This window comes from Falco biarmicus, chromosome 1, assembly GCF_023638135.1.
Source record: "Falco biarmicus isolate bFalBia1 chromosome 1, bFalBia1.pri, whole genome shotgun sequence".
Lineage (NCBI taxonomy): Eukaryota > Metazoa > Chordata > Aves > Falconiformes > Falconidae > Falco > Falco biarmicus.
Genome location: NC_079288.1, coordinates 26,515,947 through 26,532,589, shown reverse-complemented (window position 1 = coordinate 26,532,589; position 16,643 = coordinate 26,515,947). Strand labels below are relative to the sequence as shown.

The window sequence follows — 16,643 nt, the reverse complement described above, 5'->3', positions numbered from 1 at the left end:
TGTTCCCGCTGATGATGATGTCAGTGTTAGTCTGGCACTGCTGTTCTTATTCCAAACACTGTGTTCTCTGACTTGAAGGGGTCTTCTCCAGTCTAGTGGGTTTGTGTGAGGCAGAGTAGAGCCACTTCAGCACAGTGGAGCACCTTAGTGGACTTCACAGCAACATAGCCGTGTCTGGAGAAGAGCTGGCAAGTTGTCCTGACATTGGGTATTTGGAATCCTGTAGGGTGGGTGAGTGCTTTCAGAGCTTTCCTAGGACAGTGGTGAGGATGTCAGAGAGCCTCGTAAGAAAACAGGTACTAATGACCGATAAGCTGCTCGCTCTGTGACAAGAGGAAAGTGGGTCCTGTTTGTGTGTGATGCATTATATCAGGAAAAAGGATCTTTTTCCCTTTCTGACCTGTGACATCAGGGACTTCAGGGAGCACAGGGAGTGCTTCAAACTGTTAAAGTCAGCATGACTTTATTAATTATGGCAATGTGAGCTTGTGAAGGCTCAGAGTTAGACAAAAGCAGGGAAGACTTCTGATAATTACTGGAGTATTGACAGCTGTGTGGGCCCAAAACCAAAGGCTAGGTAAATACACAGAAGAATTGAGATGTTGAGTGCAAAATTTAAATCGTCATTCTTCAATCCCTGGTCATTTTCTGCTCACAGCACCTCAGGTCAGTTGTTGTGATTTGTTTGCACATATTTAGATGTCTGGTGTAGGTGGCTAACATGGATGAGTTGCTTTGCCTCCTTTGTCGTCAGTGGAGCAAAATGGGTGCTTCCAGGATGCACATCATCCTCCTTGCTTGAGATGTGTGTCTTCACTTGGCTGTCAACAAAGAGAAACAGGGCAGAAAGATCCTAGCTGTCAGATGACACATGAGATCTAGACCTGTCTGGCTTTTGCCTGAGCCCAGGGAACATTTGGAAACTAGACACTGCAGTGTGTAAATCTCCCTAGGGGTCTGATCCTGTAAATACATACAGAGCACACTTTGTAAATAGGGACAAGGTTGTTCTCCATTGCAAAATACAGTGGAGGCTGTCGTATTCTAGAGTGAGGGTTAGAGAAAGGGGTGGCTGATGAAGGCCCCCACCTGCCTTACCCTCCTTGTTCTTGGGGTTCCACTCCTCCATCTCCCAGAGGTTTTCTTAAACACCAGACTGAACCAACTGGAAAACATGAAAATTTAAAATTTCTGTAATCCAACTAGGTGATCTAACCATGAATCTGTGCAGTTGTATTCTCTGTGTATGTTCTTCATTAATTCCCCTTCTCTTCACAGCTCCCAGAAGTGCTGGGGTAATGTCCTCACCTCCAGCTCAAGCTAACCTGCAAGCTGGCGTGTAGGACATTCCTCTGGCAGATAAGAGTGGGAAATGACCTTTTTGTATAGCTTGGGCTCTTCTTGCTGCTGTAAAACTAGTTATTGTCAATACACTTCTGTGGCTTACACGAGCCACATGCAGTGGCCAGAGCTGCAGCAGTGGAAAGACCTTGTGTGTACTTGCAGCTAATGGCAGAGAGGGGTTTGTTCCAGGGCTGGCCAACCTTCCCAGCTGCAAATTGCCTGCCAAAATATTCATGTGCCAACAGCACAGAATGCACAGTGTTTCAGAGAGTTTGGGGTGGCAAGGGCCCCCTTTTGGTGCACAAGTATTGTGTGATACCTCCTCCAGGTTTCTTTGTGGTGACCTTTTTTTTTGTTTGTTTCCCAGGCAGAACAATCTGTAACCAAAGCATCAGAACTGGAAAGTCCATCTAACAGCAGTCTGAAGATACGTATGGAGACCTGCCATACATGCTCTGTGGAAGAGTCACCGAAAGGTCTCAGTGCTGAAAGAGAAAAAGAGATAAAGGAGAAACACTTGAGCCCAGAGCCTCTGCCCTCCCCCAGCCAGGCTGAGGGGACAGATGGCACCTTCAGAGATGCAAGCATGAGTGGGAGCAGCTGCCAGGAGATCTCGAGATTGTCCCTTGGCAAGGAAGTGATCAAAGAAATGTCCAGAGTGAAAAGAGAGGTTTGTTTAACCTTGGTTGAATGTCTCTGCCTATGGAGGGGTGTGGATTGTATTTGACACCCTTAGGTTTTACAGCCTTATGCAGTACTGTTCTTCTGCAGGCTATAAAACGTGTCCGTCGGTTCTGTGTGTGTGCACACATGCCAATTGCTGCATTGGGTGTTGCCCAATTTATTTCCTGCCATACTTCAGCTGTATATGTACTAGAAAAAGGTAAAATGCTACTTTATTGCTGAAATAGAGTGCCTGAGAGGACTGAAGAAATCTGTTTTGCTTTTCAATAGCAAGAAGAAAAAATATCCGAAATGGGAAGACGACAGCTGACCCTTTTTGCTGAGCACAGCCGTAGTTCTGACCTTTCAGATATTTTGGAAGAAGAGGAAGAAGATGAACTGTCTTCAGAAGCTCTGGAAGAGAAGAAATGGGACCAGAGAGAGCCATGTTACCGGGAGAACGGGGAAAAGGTAACTTTTAGCAGAGTCATGCTTGCGGGGAGCGCCAATGCAGCCATCCCATATCATCAGTTCACAGGAGGAGGTACTGGTCTGTGCCCAGCGCTCTCAGCAGTGCTTGGCTAAGTTCCTGCCTGCTCTGCTTTTACTATGAGTGTTGTCTTAAGCTAGTAAAAATACAAGTTATTTGTGAGGGGAAAGGGTGTTTATATGTAATGGATGTACCCAGGGTTTAATTAGTTGGAAAAACACACAATGTAGTATGAACTTTAGAACCCAGAGTTAAAAATCAATCCTATTGATCAAGTTCTTAATATAGACATAAACAGTGAACACATAGGAATCTGTAAAGTCCACCCATCTGTAGATCCTGTACCAACCCACCTTCCCTCCTAAGGCAAAACAGGCATGTAATATTTTGTCCTCAGTCCTGCAAGCACTCCTGAATGCGAGTAACTTAGTGTAGATTATTTTGCGTAGACCTTGGTGCTCTCTGTAGGAAGGGATGGCTTGTAGGGGTGGAGCCGTGGCTTTGCAGCTCAAATGTTGCAAGTGAGGAAATACTGATTGAGTTGGAACTGTGAGCGATCATGTTAATTCATGTTATAAGTTCAAACAGCTAAATCTAGTTAGTGTGTTGTAATGCATCTGTGACAGGCAATGTGCTTAAAACTGCATGACTGGAAAGTGGTATGTAATCATACAAATTACAGCAGTTGAGGTGAATGTACATGAGGGAAAGTATTGAGGCTGAATGACGGAGATATTAGAAAGATTTGCCAGAAATGTGATATGCCTGTATATAGCAAGAAAGCATCCTTGTTTGGTTTTTTTCACATGACCAAAGAACACATGTAGTTTGTTGTTGCTGACCTGGATAGCTGCTAGCCTGCAGCATGGATGGGATGGGACTGGTGGGCTTTAGATGATCAATAGCAGACAGTGTAATGATTCTGGAGTAAATTTGCTGCTGCTCCTTTTCTCCTTCTGATGGGGGTTCTGCTTCCCAGGTGGGGAGGTTGGACCTGCACTGCAGTGTGTCAGGAGTCCCAGGAGAGCCTCGTGCCTGGAGATGCTGGGGCTGCCTGGGAAGGCGTTGTTGAAAGGGCTTCCAGTTGTTCGGATTGCACTGGGGGAAAAAATGGAAGAAAAGAGTTTTCCTGGAAGGAGAAAAGAGGAAACAAGAACAGTCAAGAATGCTGTTTTTTGTCTCTTTTTTTTCCTGGATGTTTTATTGGCCTGAATGTTTTTGGCTTGGGCTTTTTTGTTGGGTTTTTTTTGTGTGGTTTTTTTTCTGCAAAAGGAACACTGAAACCCCATGGACATCTTGTTGAGTTGAGCAAACTGGTGCTGCTTGATCTGAAAAAGTGCTGGTTTTTTTCTATTCTGGCAGGGACAAGTTGAGGGTGTGATCATGACAAGATGCTGAATGGGGAGAGGGCATCAGGAGCAGGAAGCTTTAGGGCACAGAGCTCCCAACGCTACCTTGTAGAGTGAGGGAAGATGGTGACTGAAGTGGGCCAGGTCTCAGCAGGGCTGTTTTCTAGAATTCTATTTAGTAACATATCTCAAGACTCCTCACCCAACTCTTTCAGGATTTGGGGCATGAAAGAATGGAGGGGTGCTGCTTTTAAAATGTTTAACCTCAAATAAGTTGTTTAATTTCTGAATCTTTTTATTGTATTAAAACTCAAATCAAAACCCACATTTTTGTAAACAGCTAAAATAAGAGTGGATTATTTTATGGTTGCATCTATGAATTTTGCATATCCCTAATGGGTGCTAACAAGGTAGGAGCCTAGAGCACATGCCCTGTAAAGAGAATCTGAGGAAGCTGAGCTTTTTTGGTCTGTCACAGAGGCTAGTGGGAGATCTTGTAGCTTCCTACAACTGTTTGAAGGTTGGTTAAAAGGATGAGAGAGCCAAAGTTGTCTTGTTCATGGCAGGTGATATAAAAAGAGGTGGCAGTCATGAGCTGCTTTTTGGGAGGTTCGTGTTGGAGATGAGTACAAAACTTCTTTCCCAAGAGGATGGTGCAGCCTTGGGACAGGTCCCCAGAGCGGTGGAGAATCTCCATTCTTTGGTGTTGTAAAGCCCTCGGCTGATTTACTGTTGGCAGCAGTCCTGCTGCAATTAGGAGATTGAACTGGAGACCTCTGGAGGCCCCTTCAACAAATTCTAAACATAATTCAGGACCAGCTTTTGCTTGGAAAAAATTATGGAGGTTGGAATAATTAGTAGGCAGCTTACAACTGCCTGTTTTTTTCCCCCCACTGTGGTTCAGTTTTTGATTATCTCTGAACAGGCCTGCTCATGAATGTAGTGTAAAACAAAAGCAGCTACATATGCTTTGTAAACTATTTGCAGATGGTTTTAGAACATGTCACGGTATAAATTGTCAGGGAAGTTGAACAAGAGACCTCCAGAGGTATCTTTCAATCTAAATTACACCATGCATCTGGGATTCCACCTTTTTTATTTTAGTATAAATGTAGTAAGAGACAAAAACATAAATTCTATAGTTGCTCCAAGACAAACTTTAAAATTCAGCAGTGTTTGATATAACCTGGCAGGGTCTTGCCCTGCTGCAAGTGAAGTACATGTCTGTGTGACCCTTTTCAGGTAAAGGATTTTCACGTGTATTTGTGGCAACTCTGTTCACCTGGATTTGCAGACAGTAAACTACTGTAGAGCTGGAGCTTGACAGATGATGGGAAGGGCCTAGGGAAGGGCTTCCTGTAGCAGCAACATCTCTAAGGGATGTCTTGCTGCACAGGGTCACTTCGTTCTGTTCGAGTGCGAGGACAGAGAGGTAAGGGAAGACTGTGGGTCCTTGTGTGCACAGGCTGTGAGACTCATCCCTGTGAATGGAGGAACCCAGTCAGCTCTAACTTGCAGCAAACGTCCACGGAGGAACTGTGCCTCTCCTGCCCCATCTTCCCATCCCAGGGGATGCTGAAGCTGTGGGGAATCAAGTGGGCAGGATGAAAGGTGTTGCAGATAGCTGTGTGTGTAGGGGCAGAAGCTGGGAGGGAGCTCTTCCATGCATTGGCCTTTCTCGCTTTCCGCTGCATTGCTAGTTCATCTAATTGTCTTTTGCCCGAAGACCCATTGCTCTCTTTTGCTTCCTACCCTTGCTTTGCTGCAGACCACCGTCGCTGCTCCATCCTGCTGTGCTGGGAGGGAATCAGCTGTAACTTTGCCTCTCTTTTTAATGTTTATTTCCTCTCTTTTTTCCTTTGCTTGTCCTGGCTGTGGCTTTTCTCGGGGGCTGGGTACAGATGGATCTTTGTGATACTGACAGCGATGAGGAGATTCTGGAGAGGATACTGGAGCTCCCGCTTCAGAAGAACCACAGCAAGAAATTGTTTAGCATCCCTGAAGTGACTGAGGATGAGGATGAAGATGAAGATGAGAAGTGTGTTATGGAGGAAAAGGCAGACCCTCAAGACTCCTTGGAAACACTTACCCACCATTCAGGAAGAACAGAGAAGGCGCTCAACGTCAAGGAGCCATTTCTAAAGGCAGATGGGAGTAACACCTCCACAGATCTGTCTGCTCAGACTCCACAGGAGGAGCATGACATTAAGGAGAGCAGAGGGGATGCTGCCCATGCAAATCCTGCTTTTGTCCAGCTGGTCTGGAGTCAGAAGAAGGCAAACTGGAACTGGGGCTACCAGGAGAACGATCCGAAGTCTGGGACTGGGGCAAGTCCTGCTTGGAGCAAGAAGGGAAATAATTACCGAGAGAAGATCCGGAGTCGGCCTGAGATGGGTAGGAAGAGACAGAATGATTTAACAGAACACTGCAGTCGTCTGCTGGGCAACTGCAGTCAGATGGGAGGTGGGTTATACAGAGCTCCTAGCCTCAGGGAAGAGCTGAACATTGTGAGCAGTGCTGGTGGTAAGGAGGGGTTTGATATGTACAGTCGTGCCAGACAAGCCACCTTACGAAAAAACCACATGAAAGCAGTGGTTTCAGGGTTTGCAGAACCTGCTGTGACGGCAACACACTGCTCCAGCCCCAGGAGCCTGGAAATAGACATTGAATATGACTCCGAAGATGATCAGGATTCAGTCTGTGCATCCCCCCCTGAGAGCAGGCTGTGGCCAGAAAGGTCCCAGAGCTGTCAGGGGGACTGGAGTGATTGCTCCAGTCAATCTGAGGTTGCCCACACGGATGGCAGGAGGGACCTGACCAGACTGGAGATGATGGAAGAGCAGGGGATGGAGTGGGCTGGGTCTCCGAGCCAGCGCCTGCGGTTCTTCTGCCAGGAGAATGAAGCACTGAGATGTGAGAGCAGTTCTGAGGAGCAGGGCTGGGAGCTGGACTGTAAGTCACCTGGCTGGAGAAGGAGGCTCGAACATCCTTCGAAGGGGATACGTAGCACCTCCTTGCACAAAAGGGTTGGGTGACTTTTCCTATTCTGGCTTTGAAGCAGCTTGCAGTGGCATTAGCTTCCCTCTGCTTCCCTGGCCTGCCTGTATCTTGCTTTGTTCAGTGCTGTCCAGAGAAAGGACCCTCTAGGATTGTCTGGAAGAAAAATCTGAGAGATTCTGTAGTTCTGTGCTGCTCCGTGGCTTTTCTTGTATTACCTGCTTCTGCTTTTCCTGCTAACTGACCAAGTGTCACCGATGCAGTATTCCTTTTCTCACTGGGTCTTCCTCCCCATGGCAGGAGGCTGTGAGACCCAGATGAAAATCCCTGGTGAAATAAGCTGATTTGTGAAAGCTCTGTGTAGATGATGACTGTAATGTCATTGCCTCCCCTTGAAATGCCCTTTGCTGTGTCCTCACGCTCACCGAGGGGATTGTCACTGGTGCCTGGCGGGGTGCCTGCCTGTACTTAGTTCTGTTTTCCTACTTCCTTGGTATTTTCAGCTCTAGATTGTCCCTGAAGAGGAATGTTGCATTTGGATGTGCTGCTCTTTGTGGAGTGCGTTTGGGCTGAGCACTGTTCACGTGAGTTGGAAGGCAGAGGCTGCTACTAACTCTCTGGTGGTTCCTGTTGCAGGCGTCTGGTAATAAAGATCCTAGGGGCCAGGAACTGCCTGGCACAGCCACCTGGCAGGCTCCCAGCAGAAGAGGGAACAAGAGCGTAAGAAGAAGCCAAATGCAGAAACCTTTACTGTCTAGTCCAGGTGAGTGGGCAAAGAGGAGAGAGCTGGGCAGCAGGAGAGAGGGCGGCTGTTGGAAATGGCAGGGAAGAGGCCAGTAGGCAGTATTTGAGCCGTGCAGGGCTGTGGCGGGAGGATGGTGCTGACGTTATCTCTGGTGTGTCCCCTGTCTGCGCGCAGGTCCTGCAAGGAGCACTGCTTCAGAAACCTCTGTTAAAGATGATGGCATTAGAATATTTGTGGCACTCTTTGACTACGATCCTGTTTCTATGTCTCCTAACCCTGATGCAGCAGAAGAGGAGCTCCCATTTAAGGAGGGACAGATCCTGAAAGTAAGAGGACACTGTACTAAACATCTACTCTCTATGGATCCATCTGATGTTCCAGGGACAGCATGAACCTTGGGATTTCATCTTGGGTGTTTCCTTAGCTTCCCTTTCTCCTTTTTCCTTGCAGCTCAGTCGCTGTAGTGTAAACAGTCTGGCCTGTCTTTTCTCCTTGCAGGTATGTGGAGACAAGGATGCTGATGGCTTTTACAGGGGTGAATGTGCAGGAAGGGAGGGGTACATTCCATGCAACATGGTTTCAGAAGTCCAGGTGGAGAATAACGAAATCAAGAAGCAGCTCCTAAAGCAAGGATTCCTGCCTGCCGACACCCCAATGGAGACCATAGGTACTGTATCTCCTTTATTACGTCTGTGCTGTGCTATTGTCAGCATGCTTCTTTGCTGACATGTGGAAAGCTCAGTCATGCTGTCAAGCTGTGTGGCTGGTGCAGCCTACCACAACAATCTCCAGGGCTGGTCCCCAGGATCTGAAGGCTTGTTTCGTGGTTATTGCAGTAGCAAGCAGGGAGGTCTTGATGGATGAGGGAGGCAGGTGTCCTGAGGTTGCAGTTCATACCTGACTCTGCTGCAGCACAGTGCTGCCCAAGGCTGCATTTGCAGCTGCTGGAGGAGCTGCTCCTGTGCTTGAGGGTTGTGCCTGCGAACTCAGCATGGATTGTGTGAGGCTGATCCTCGCTGGAGAAGGGGAAACAAAAAAGTTTGAAGAGCAGCTGAAGGATGTGAGCAAGAGTTTTCACTTCTGTGTTCTCTCCTTTGCTTTGTGAGTCTGTATTTGAACCCACAGGGGTGACCCTGCTCTTGGGTGACAGAATCTGTGACTTCAGAATGGAGGAGGATGGGGAGAGACTCATGGGGAAAGGGAAGGAAGGGTGTGAGACAGCAAGGTGGGCAGTCAGGAGTGTACAAGGAGCAGACCTGGTCCTTCGATTCCTCCTTACTCACTCCCTGAAGTACACGGTTCAGTGTTTTGTGCACTGCAGAGACTTTATGGTTTCTTCCCACTTGTGTAGTCAGAGGAGAGGAACCTTCCCTGGGATGTGCAGTCATCACAGCTCAGGCTGAGTTAGACTGCTGTTCAGTGACTGTGAGCTGCCCCAAGACTGCTGTCGACATACTGGTGTCCCAATGCCTGTCCCTTGTCCCTACCATCTCTCATCCTGCACCTCTCTGTGTACTCTGTGCTACCAGTGGCAACGGTGTGACTTGTTCCGCTTGCCAAAACAAGAAGAAATTCTTGTTTTGGCTGGCCACTCTTTCCCTACCAGGTCAGCAGAGTACAGCAGCACAAGTGAGGGTCTGATGGCAAAGGTAAACCCTGACATTGACTGTGTCAATTCCTCACAGGCAGTGGAGGAAAAAAACCTAACCAACCAACAAAACAAAACAAAAAACTCAAGAGAAAAAGAAGCAATCCAACTTGTTTCCATTTCGCTGCAGTGAGACCCAGTATCCAGCCCTAGAGGCTAAGGGCTGACAGTGCCCAGCTAAATGTGGGTCTCTGGAAGGTTGATCCTGAAGAGCAAAGGGGTCCATGGAGCCTGTTGCTTTCACTTTGTGGCTGTGTGATCTTTCTGGTAGGTGTTTGTCCTTTGGCCTCTCTCATGTCTAGGGAGAGGAGAGATTTGAGTAAGTCTTTCTCACACTTGAGGCATTCATAATGTTTCTCCTGCGTGTACCCTCTGGTGCCCAGAGATGGCTAGATGCCTGTGGTGGCCTTTGTCCCTGTGGGGATACACAAGGCTCTCTGTCCCACTGTGTACTCTTCGAAGAATAAAGGAATTACTAGCTCTGAGACTTCATGAATCATAGTGGGTTTGAAAGTTTTCAGGACTGTGGTGGTAGGGAAAAAGGCATACCTTAGGCATGCGTGCAGAGAGTAAAGCTTGTTGCCTTAGGCATCTGGGCTGTATGTACCTCTGTTGTTTTCCTGCTGCCATAAACCAGTCTTGCAGCCTCATAACTAAGAAAATGCCTTGGAGGGGTTGGTCTGGGAGCTCTTCCTGCACACTCCTCTGGAGACTCGTCCAGTACTGGCCCTGTTCAGGGCAGAAGCTTTAGCTAGAGACCTCCCCAGATCTTGTCTCACCCGAGTGAGTTGGGGGTGCACCTCACCCGGCATTTTTCAGTTGTTAACAGTATAAGGTTTTATTTTGTCCTTATGATGCTGCTTCTGAAAGATAAAGCGCAGCAAATTTTGTCTAATGTGTACTGTGGTATGGCTAATGGGCATAAATGCAATATGTATTTCTATGTGTATTTGGGATGTGGGTCATGCCTCATCTGAGTCCGTGTATGAGAAATGAAGATTTGGGCATTGCCCGTAGAAATTGGTGTCTGCTTCCCAGGGGAGGCATGTCATGCTACTCTGTTGCCTGTTCACTCTTCAAAATGCTTTTCACTTTCCATTCACTGTCTGTTTCTCTTGTCTATTTATTTGCTTTTTTGGATTTTTATTAAGGAAATGGCACATTTTCTCCACCTCCACGCCGCCAAACCGTCCCTCCTCCAAAACCCAGACGCTCCAAGAAAGGTCTGTGTCATCCACTGCTTCCTCTTTGATTTTTGCAATAGGATTACAGACTGCATTGAATTTTTACTACTTGCTTACAGGACCCTCAGATGTTTGTCTCTGTACGACTGCTAGGAAGTGGAAAGAGAGCCCATCCCTGTGCTGGTGTTAAGTTTTTAACAACAGTGATGTCTTTTATAGTTTTGGAGCTTGACCTCTGCTTCTTGTTACGTCCCTGAGTCATGGTTACTGGTGTAGACTTTGAGTTGCATGAATGGTTTGCTTCTGTTGTTTGCTGCCGTGGTCTTTGTTCTTTTTATTGTTGTCAGTTATGTCATGTGGTCACTGTTGAAAGATGAACTCTCACTGATGAGACACTTTCTTCCCCCAGCAGGGCTGGATAAACAGGAGACGTACAAGTCTCATCCAGGTGAGAACTGCTCTTTCCAACTATGAGTAGATAGCGCATGATCATAATACAGATGCATTTTGCAATCAAGGGCCAATGCAAGACCCTGTAGTGCTGCTTCAGAGCGCTGTAAGAAAATGGTTGTTCTCATGAAAAAGAGTTTTAGTTCTTTTAATTGAGTTGTGGGTGCAGTGGACTTTGACTAAACAGGGAGTGCCTGAAGGTGAAGGGTACATGTGGTCACATGGAAATCTCTTACTCACCTGACGGTGCTGGATTTTAAGCAAATCCAAGGTCCCCTGAGAGAGCACTCACTCTGTGCAATCATCTGTTGATGTCCAGAGAGGCCAAGCCTGCACACCTCTTGTTGGCCCTTCCAATGTTGACTTGAAGCAGGGTTTAAATCCATAAGATGAAGGACTGGACAATGTGTGCTTTCTGTAACACCAGGCTTTGCTTTTGTAGACTCAGAGCAGGTCTGTAAGTAATGGGGCTGAGCAAGCAGGTGGTTGTAGAAAGTGCAGTGTGTTCCCTGGATGATGAGGCCTGTGCTTCCCTATGTGCTGAGTTCTGTGCACTGTGGCTGGGCTGCTGGTCAGTGCTGTCCTGCGCTCTTGCTGTTCCCGTGGCACCTGAAGGATAAATTTTGTAGGTCAGTAGCAGATCATTGCATGGAGGGAGGAGAAATGTGTATTCAAGACATTACAAAGAGACTGCTATCCTCTGCGTGTGTGTGTATGTACATATATATACACACACATATGTATGTGTGTGTGTATAAATAGAAAACATAAAATAAAACATGCATGTATATATAGGCAGGAAACCAAGGTGCTGGAATGGGGAGATGTTCCCACTTCTGTGCTTGTGAGGTGATACAGGAGATAGGAAACTGCTTTACCAAATGTCTGTAGGGCCTCGACAATCTTTCTCCCATTCAGTTTCCCCCTAGTATTCTCTTTGCTCGGTCTGCTCCAAGAATGGTGAATGAGTTGCTGTGACACTGGATTTTGTCTTAGAACTTCTGGCTCAGGATATTTTGTTTTATTTTTGACCTGCAGAACAGAAACATCAAGACTTGGAAGCTGAACTGCTGACTCCTCGAAGTATGGTGGCTGTCTTTGACTATAACCCTAAGGAGAGCTCTCCAAATGCAGATGTAGAGGTAACCACCAGCTGCTCACTCATTTATAGATGTCTTTTTCCCCCTCTTTTTTTTCTTCTGTCCCAAGACACTTGGCACTTTGATCAAAACAGATACAATTACAGTTTGGCAATAATGCTGCTAAAAAGGGGTTGGCTGAATTCATTAAATGTAGACTTTGCTGATATGTTCTGTCATCCATTCTCTGATAACAGAGTTCAGTTGTCAGTGAAGAATATGAAGCGATATAGCCCGAATGATTTTCAGTATATGTCTCAGCGGAACTATGTGAGCATCTCATGGCCTTGTAGCATCCTCCAGTGATTAGACAGGACTAAACAGATCTGGGGCAGGAGGAAGCAGCCCCAGCTGTTAGCACTGATCCAGGGCACACTCTGGAAAAAAGGAAGAACCTACTTAAGGGTTTGAATGGACTTCTGATACTTAAGATGAGCATGTCTTGGAGCATGTCCTTCGTTTTAAATACCTGTGTAGGTCTTTGTTCAAACAAGAAGATTTAGCTCCAGTTTAATGGACCACTCTTGTAAGTTCTTGCTTTCAAGCAGTACGTACATATAATCCCAACAGTATTTTTGTGGTTAAGTCCTTTTAAGGTGCAAAGATTGCAATGCAGAATCCTTTTTGCAAAATACCTTTCTAAATTAGAGCATGCTCTGTTCTCTGTTCCTCCATATCAGTATTAATCTACTGTGAGCAAACATAAACGTGGGGTTTGGAATCAGATTGTATCCAGAAAGGAATGTATAGCCAAGTGGTGGCACAGTTCAGGTAATGCTTGCCTCCCAAACTGGGTGTCTCATGAGCAAGACAGCCTGCTGCTGAGGACAGAGTGTGTTAGGGATGGTGGATTACCTTGGGAGAGATACAATGAGAACATGTATCTGGCCAAAGAACGCTTTTGAGCCCTTCTCAACAAGAAGATGACTGTATTTTATGCAGTGACTTGCTCTTCCTAGAACCTTCCCTGTGGACAGAGCTCAAATTATTGAAACAAGCTGGTGCAGTTCTGTTGCATTGTTGGAGATGCTCCTGTTCACATTCCTAGAAAATTTGGTTACCTGTTCTGCTAGAAGGCTGCAGCTGCTGTTTGTGAACTTGCACCAAGATGTAATAGGATCAGCTGTGCCATTCTGTGTGTCTGTGAGTGAAGTTCCCTACAGAAGTGTCTTTCTGCTAGAACAAAGTCACAGCCAACAGGAGGAACCTGCAGCCTCCAGAGGTAAATTGAGTACTAGGGATATAATAAGGTAAATATATTAGAGGTAGGTCCCTTCCAGCTAATGCTTTGGTGAAGTGCTTATAAAGCCAGTGTGTCCTGAATGGGACACGGCCTGTTTGGAGACTCCACCTTTTTTATCTTAGAGCAGCTTTTTTTGCTGTAACTGGGGGATTTCTTCCATAAGAGGAGGCTGCTTACACCTGTTTTTTTTTGGTCTTATGCTCTATGGAGTGTGTGCTGGGGTGTCTGATGGGACAGACGGATGTGATGGTGAAGGATCATGTGTGTTGCATGGTAATGTTCTGTTTCCAGGTCGAGTCCTCCCATTTGTATGCATTCCCACTAGTGACTAATCCTGGAGTATTGCATACAGAACAGGCTCACCCAAGGGAGCGGGATTTAGTACTTACATTTAAAGAAACGTATTTCTGGTGCTTGTTCAGCTTGTTCTCAACATACCTTTCCAGAACAGGTGGTGGGTACTATTTTGAAGCCTTATTAAAATTTGGTATAAGAAACAGACTTTGCTCTTGTCTTAATTTAGGAACTGCTTCCTTAGCACTGAATTCTGCAGTTACCCACCTCATTTGCTTTTCTTGATTCCTGGTCCTGCAAGTCTTAACACAGTGGCCTTGCTCCGTCAGGATGAGATTGTGCAAGCAGCCCAGGGTGACCATGTGTTTCTGGTGAGAAATTCCAGGCAGTGTTTCTCCTGTAACTGCTGTTCTCTTGCTCTTTGCAGGCTGAACTGACTTTCAGTGCCGGGGACGTTATCACTGTGTTTGGGTCCATGGATGATGATGGATTCTATTATGTAAGTATGGGTGTTGGTTGGGAAGTTCCTGTGGCTACATCTGAAATCGTTGGAGTCCATCTAGTGGCAGGAGAGCAGAAATCGGGGAACAAAATATTCTGCTTTTGAAAAAAATGATAAATAAATAAACCCGTATCTGCTTAATGCAGGGCAGATTGTTTCTGGCAGTCCATGCTTCTCCTGTAAACCCAGTTATCCAAATGGTTCTGAGTTTATTTCTTGGCACAACTTGACTGCAGGTTTCCCAAAGCCTGGGATGCATTTTTCTGTACATACATCAGCTAAATCAGTATCTGCTATAAGTTAATTTGTCACCAAGCACTTAGACACGTGGTCTTATCCAGGGCAGGAGGCTAAAATGGTAAGATAAGAATGAAAATGTATGATGCCCACCATTGGGCCACACTGCAACGTATCAACTTCAACAAGCACTGGTATCTGTTGTAATTTACTGTATATACCTGCGGACTGTGCCTGTCAGTGAGTAGCATGCTAGACATGACCCTTGGCCCTTGGATCATCCATCTTTTCCACACAGAAAGTGGTGTGTCTTCAGACATCAAAGTTGAGGTTCCGCTCCAGCTAGAATCTGGAGGGGATCACTGTGAGTTTTGTTTGACTTCTTTTGTAGTGCTGGCCAAACAACTTTGCTGGGGTTGTTTTGTCTCACCCAACCACTTGCTGTTGAACTGGAGTCACTTTTTAGGCATACACCCAAGTTTGGCTTGCAGCTCTGGACCTCAGTGAGCGTGGAGGCAATGCCTACAGGATATTGTACCTCATTCTTTAATAAATAAATAAATAAATACCAGAGAAAATCAAAGCCCTTTAGAAAACTTGTGGCACAGTCGTATTCCAGTTGCTTCCAGGATAGCTGTGGAAATTTTTTGAGTTTGTAAAAGTGACCATGTCGCTAGAATACATTTGTCACGGCTTGCTGCTGTCTTTTCTTCCTTTACTCTCTTCTGTATTTTTGCACTCTGAATTGTTCCACAACAAAGCAAGAATGTGAGTCACGAAATTTGCTGAGGATCCTTCCAACATAGTGTGTTTCTGGGCTTCTCTCAGATCATAGCCTAGCCTTCTCTGCATGGGACTGCTCCTCTGTTTGTTATTTCTCCATCAGCCAGGAAACCTGATGGGAGAACTGAATGTTGATCTTGCAGGGAGAACTGAACCAGCAGAGAGGCCTTGTCCCATCTAACTTCTTGGAAGCTGTAACTTCTGATGGAGGCATGGTCAAGGAACTTCATTCAAAAGATAAAGAAGCTTTTCTGCTGAGTGCTGAGAGCCAGGTAAGATTGTGTGACGCTGCATACTACAGACATCCAAATTGTGATGTGACTGGAGACTGGACATTGCGCAGCATGCAGCATCTGATGGAATCATTGAAATTATTGCATGCAGCTCAGTTCATCCCATGGGAGATGCTTAAAAGTTTAGAAGGGAGCGCTAGAAGCTCTTCTTGAAGACTTACCTGTAGTGCAGAAAGAGGCACAAAGCAACAACATTCACTGGAGCCTCAGTCACATTATGGTCAGGTGATTAAAGAGCATCTCCAGTCCCACCGGCAGATTCTTTGCAGCCACAAAAGGGTCAGTGGTGAAATACTGCTGCAAGCAAAGCAAAGTAGTTCAGCCAGCTCCCCAGACACATGAAACTCCTCAGATATGCTCACATCCATGGCAAAGCGTTCTGGAGTTACCGACACCCAAACACCAATGTTCTTCTACATACCTGAGTTAGAAATATCTTAGTGCCATCTGAGGTGCTTACAGATAAATCCGAAAGACACTGGCAAGTTTCCCAGCAGATCTGTGGGATGTATCCTAAGTCTCTGAAAGCATCCCACAGATGTAGGGAAACCAAAGGTTGAACAAACCCCTTGCATTATGATGCTGATACTCTTGAAATGAATGCTTAAGCAGGAGATCTGGATTATTTTCCAGGTTCAGTCTATCCTCAGTGGGTGACACCAAAAGCATAGCACCTCCCTGACCATGCCAGGACCTCTCATGCTGTGTTCTAGAGAGTGGGAGGCAGGGAGGGACACAGTTTGTTTCCAGCTCACATGTACTCAGCCTTCAGTTCTTCTTGGGAGGTTATTGACACTGTCAAGTGGTGCCAGACCTATAAAAATGTGTAAGAGCAGGCCCAGATTGGGTTTGAGCTAGTCCTTAAGGAAGTATGTGGCCCTGAATCCTCCTCTGCTGAAGTCACCACTGGTGTGACCCTAGCTTTCCTGCCCTCTGCAGCATTCCTGGTCCTATGTTTCGTGCTCGGCTCTTCTTTTTCTCTGTACCCACCTCCCATTTCTACCTGCAGCCCCATCTCTTGCTTCCAGGCATTTCAGGCTTTGTGGGTACAGGGTCTGCACTACAGCCTTGATGCGTTATGAAGAGCAGGTGGCAGGCCTGTCTCAGCAATAAGGTTTGTGGATAGCTTGCTGGATCATCTTCTAAACTCAGAAGCTGTCTGGGTCCCTTATGCTTACCTGTTTAGGATACTCAGGATCCCTTTCCTCCCAGCATGTAAGTGCTGGTCTGTGCTGGGGAATCACAGGCTGTTCCTGCCAGGGTTTGAGAGCAGGGTAACAAG

The 16,643-nt window shown here is 46.3% G+C and overlaps 1 protein-coding gene across 6 annotated transcripts in view; it reads left to right on the top strand.

Annotated features, from left to right (window-relative positions):
- Positions 1–16,643, top strand: part of TSPOAP1 (TSPO associated protein 1) — a 70,584-nt gene that overhangs the window by 46,723 nt on the left and 7,218 nt on the right. For 4 of the 6 annotated variants that reach the window (XM_056324614.1, XM_056324632.1, XM_056324651.1 and 1 more), the window contains 11 exons: positions 1,712–2,014; positions 2,299–2,478; positions 5,748–6,872; positions 7,480–7,606; positions 7,763–7,914; positions 8,087–8,255; positions 10,388–10,459; positions 10,830–10,868; positions 11,909–12,012; positions 13,974–14,045; positions 15,212–15,340. In XM_056324614.1, coding sequence (XP_056180589.1) covers positions 1,712–2,014; positions 2,299–2,478; positions 5,748–6,872; positions 7,480–7,606; positions 7,763–7,914; positions 8,087–8,255; positions 10,388–10,459; positions 10,830–10,868; positions 11,909–12,012; positions 13,974–14,045; positions 15,212–15,340 — 2,472 coding nt within the window. Of the gene's footprint in view, positions 1–1,711; positions 2,015–2,298; positions 2,479–5,747; positions 6,873–7,479; positions 7,607–7,762; positions 7,915–8,086; positions 8,256–10,387; positions 10,460–10,829; positions 10,869–11,908; positions 12,013–13,973; positions 14,046–15,211; positions 15,341–16,643 lie in introns of those variants that run through there. The other 2 variants (XM_056324623.1, XR_008819436.1) reach the window with 2 other exon arrangements.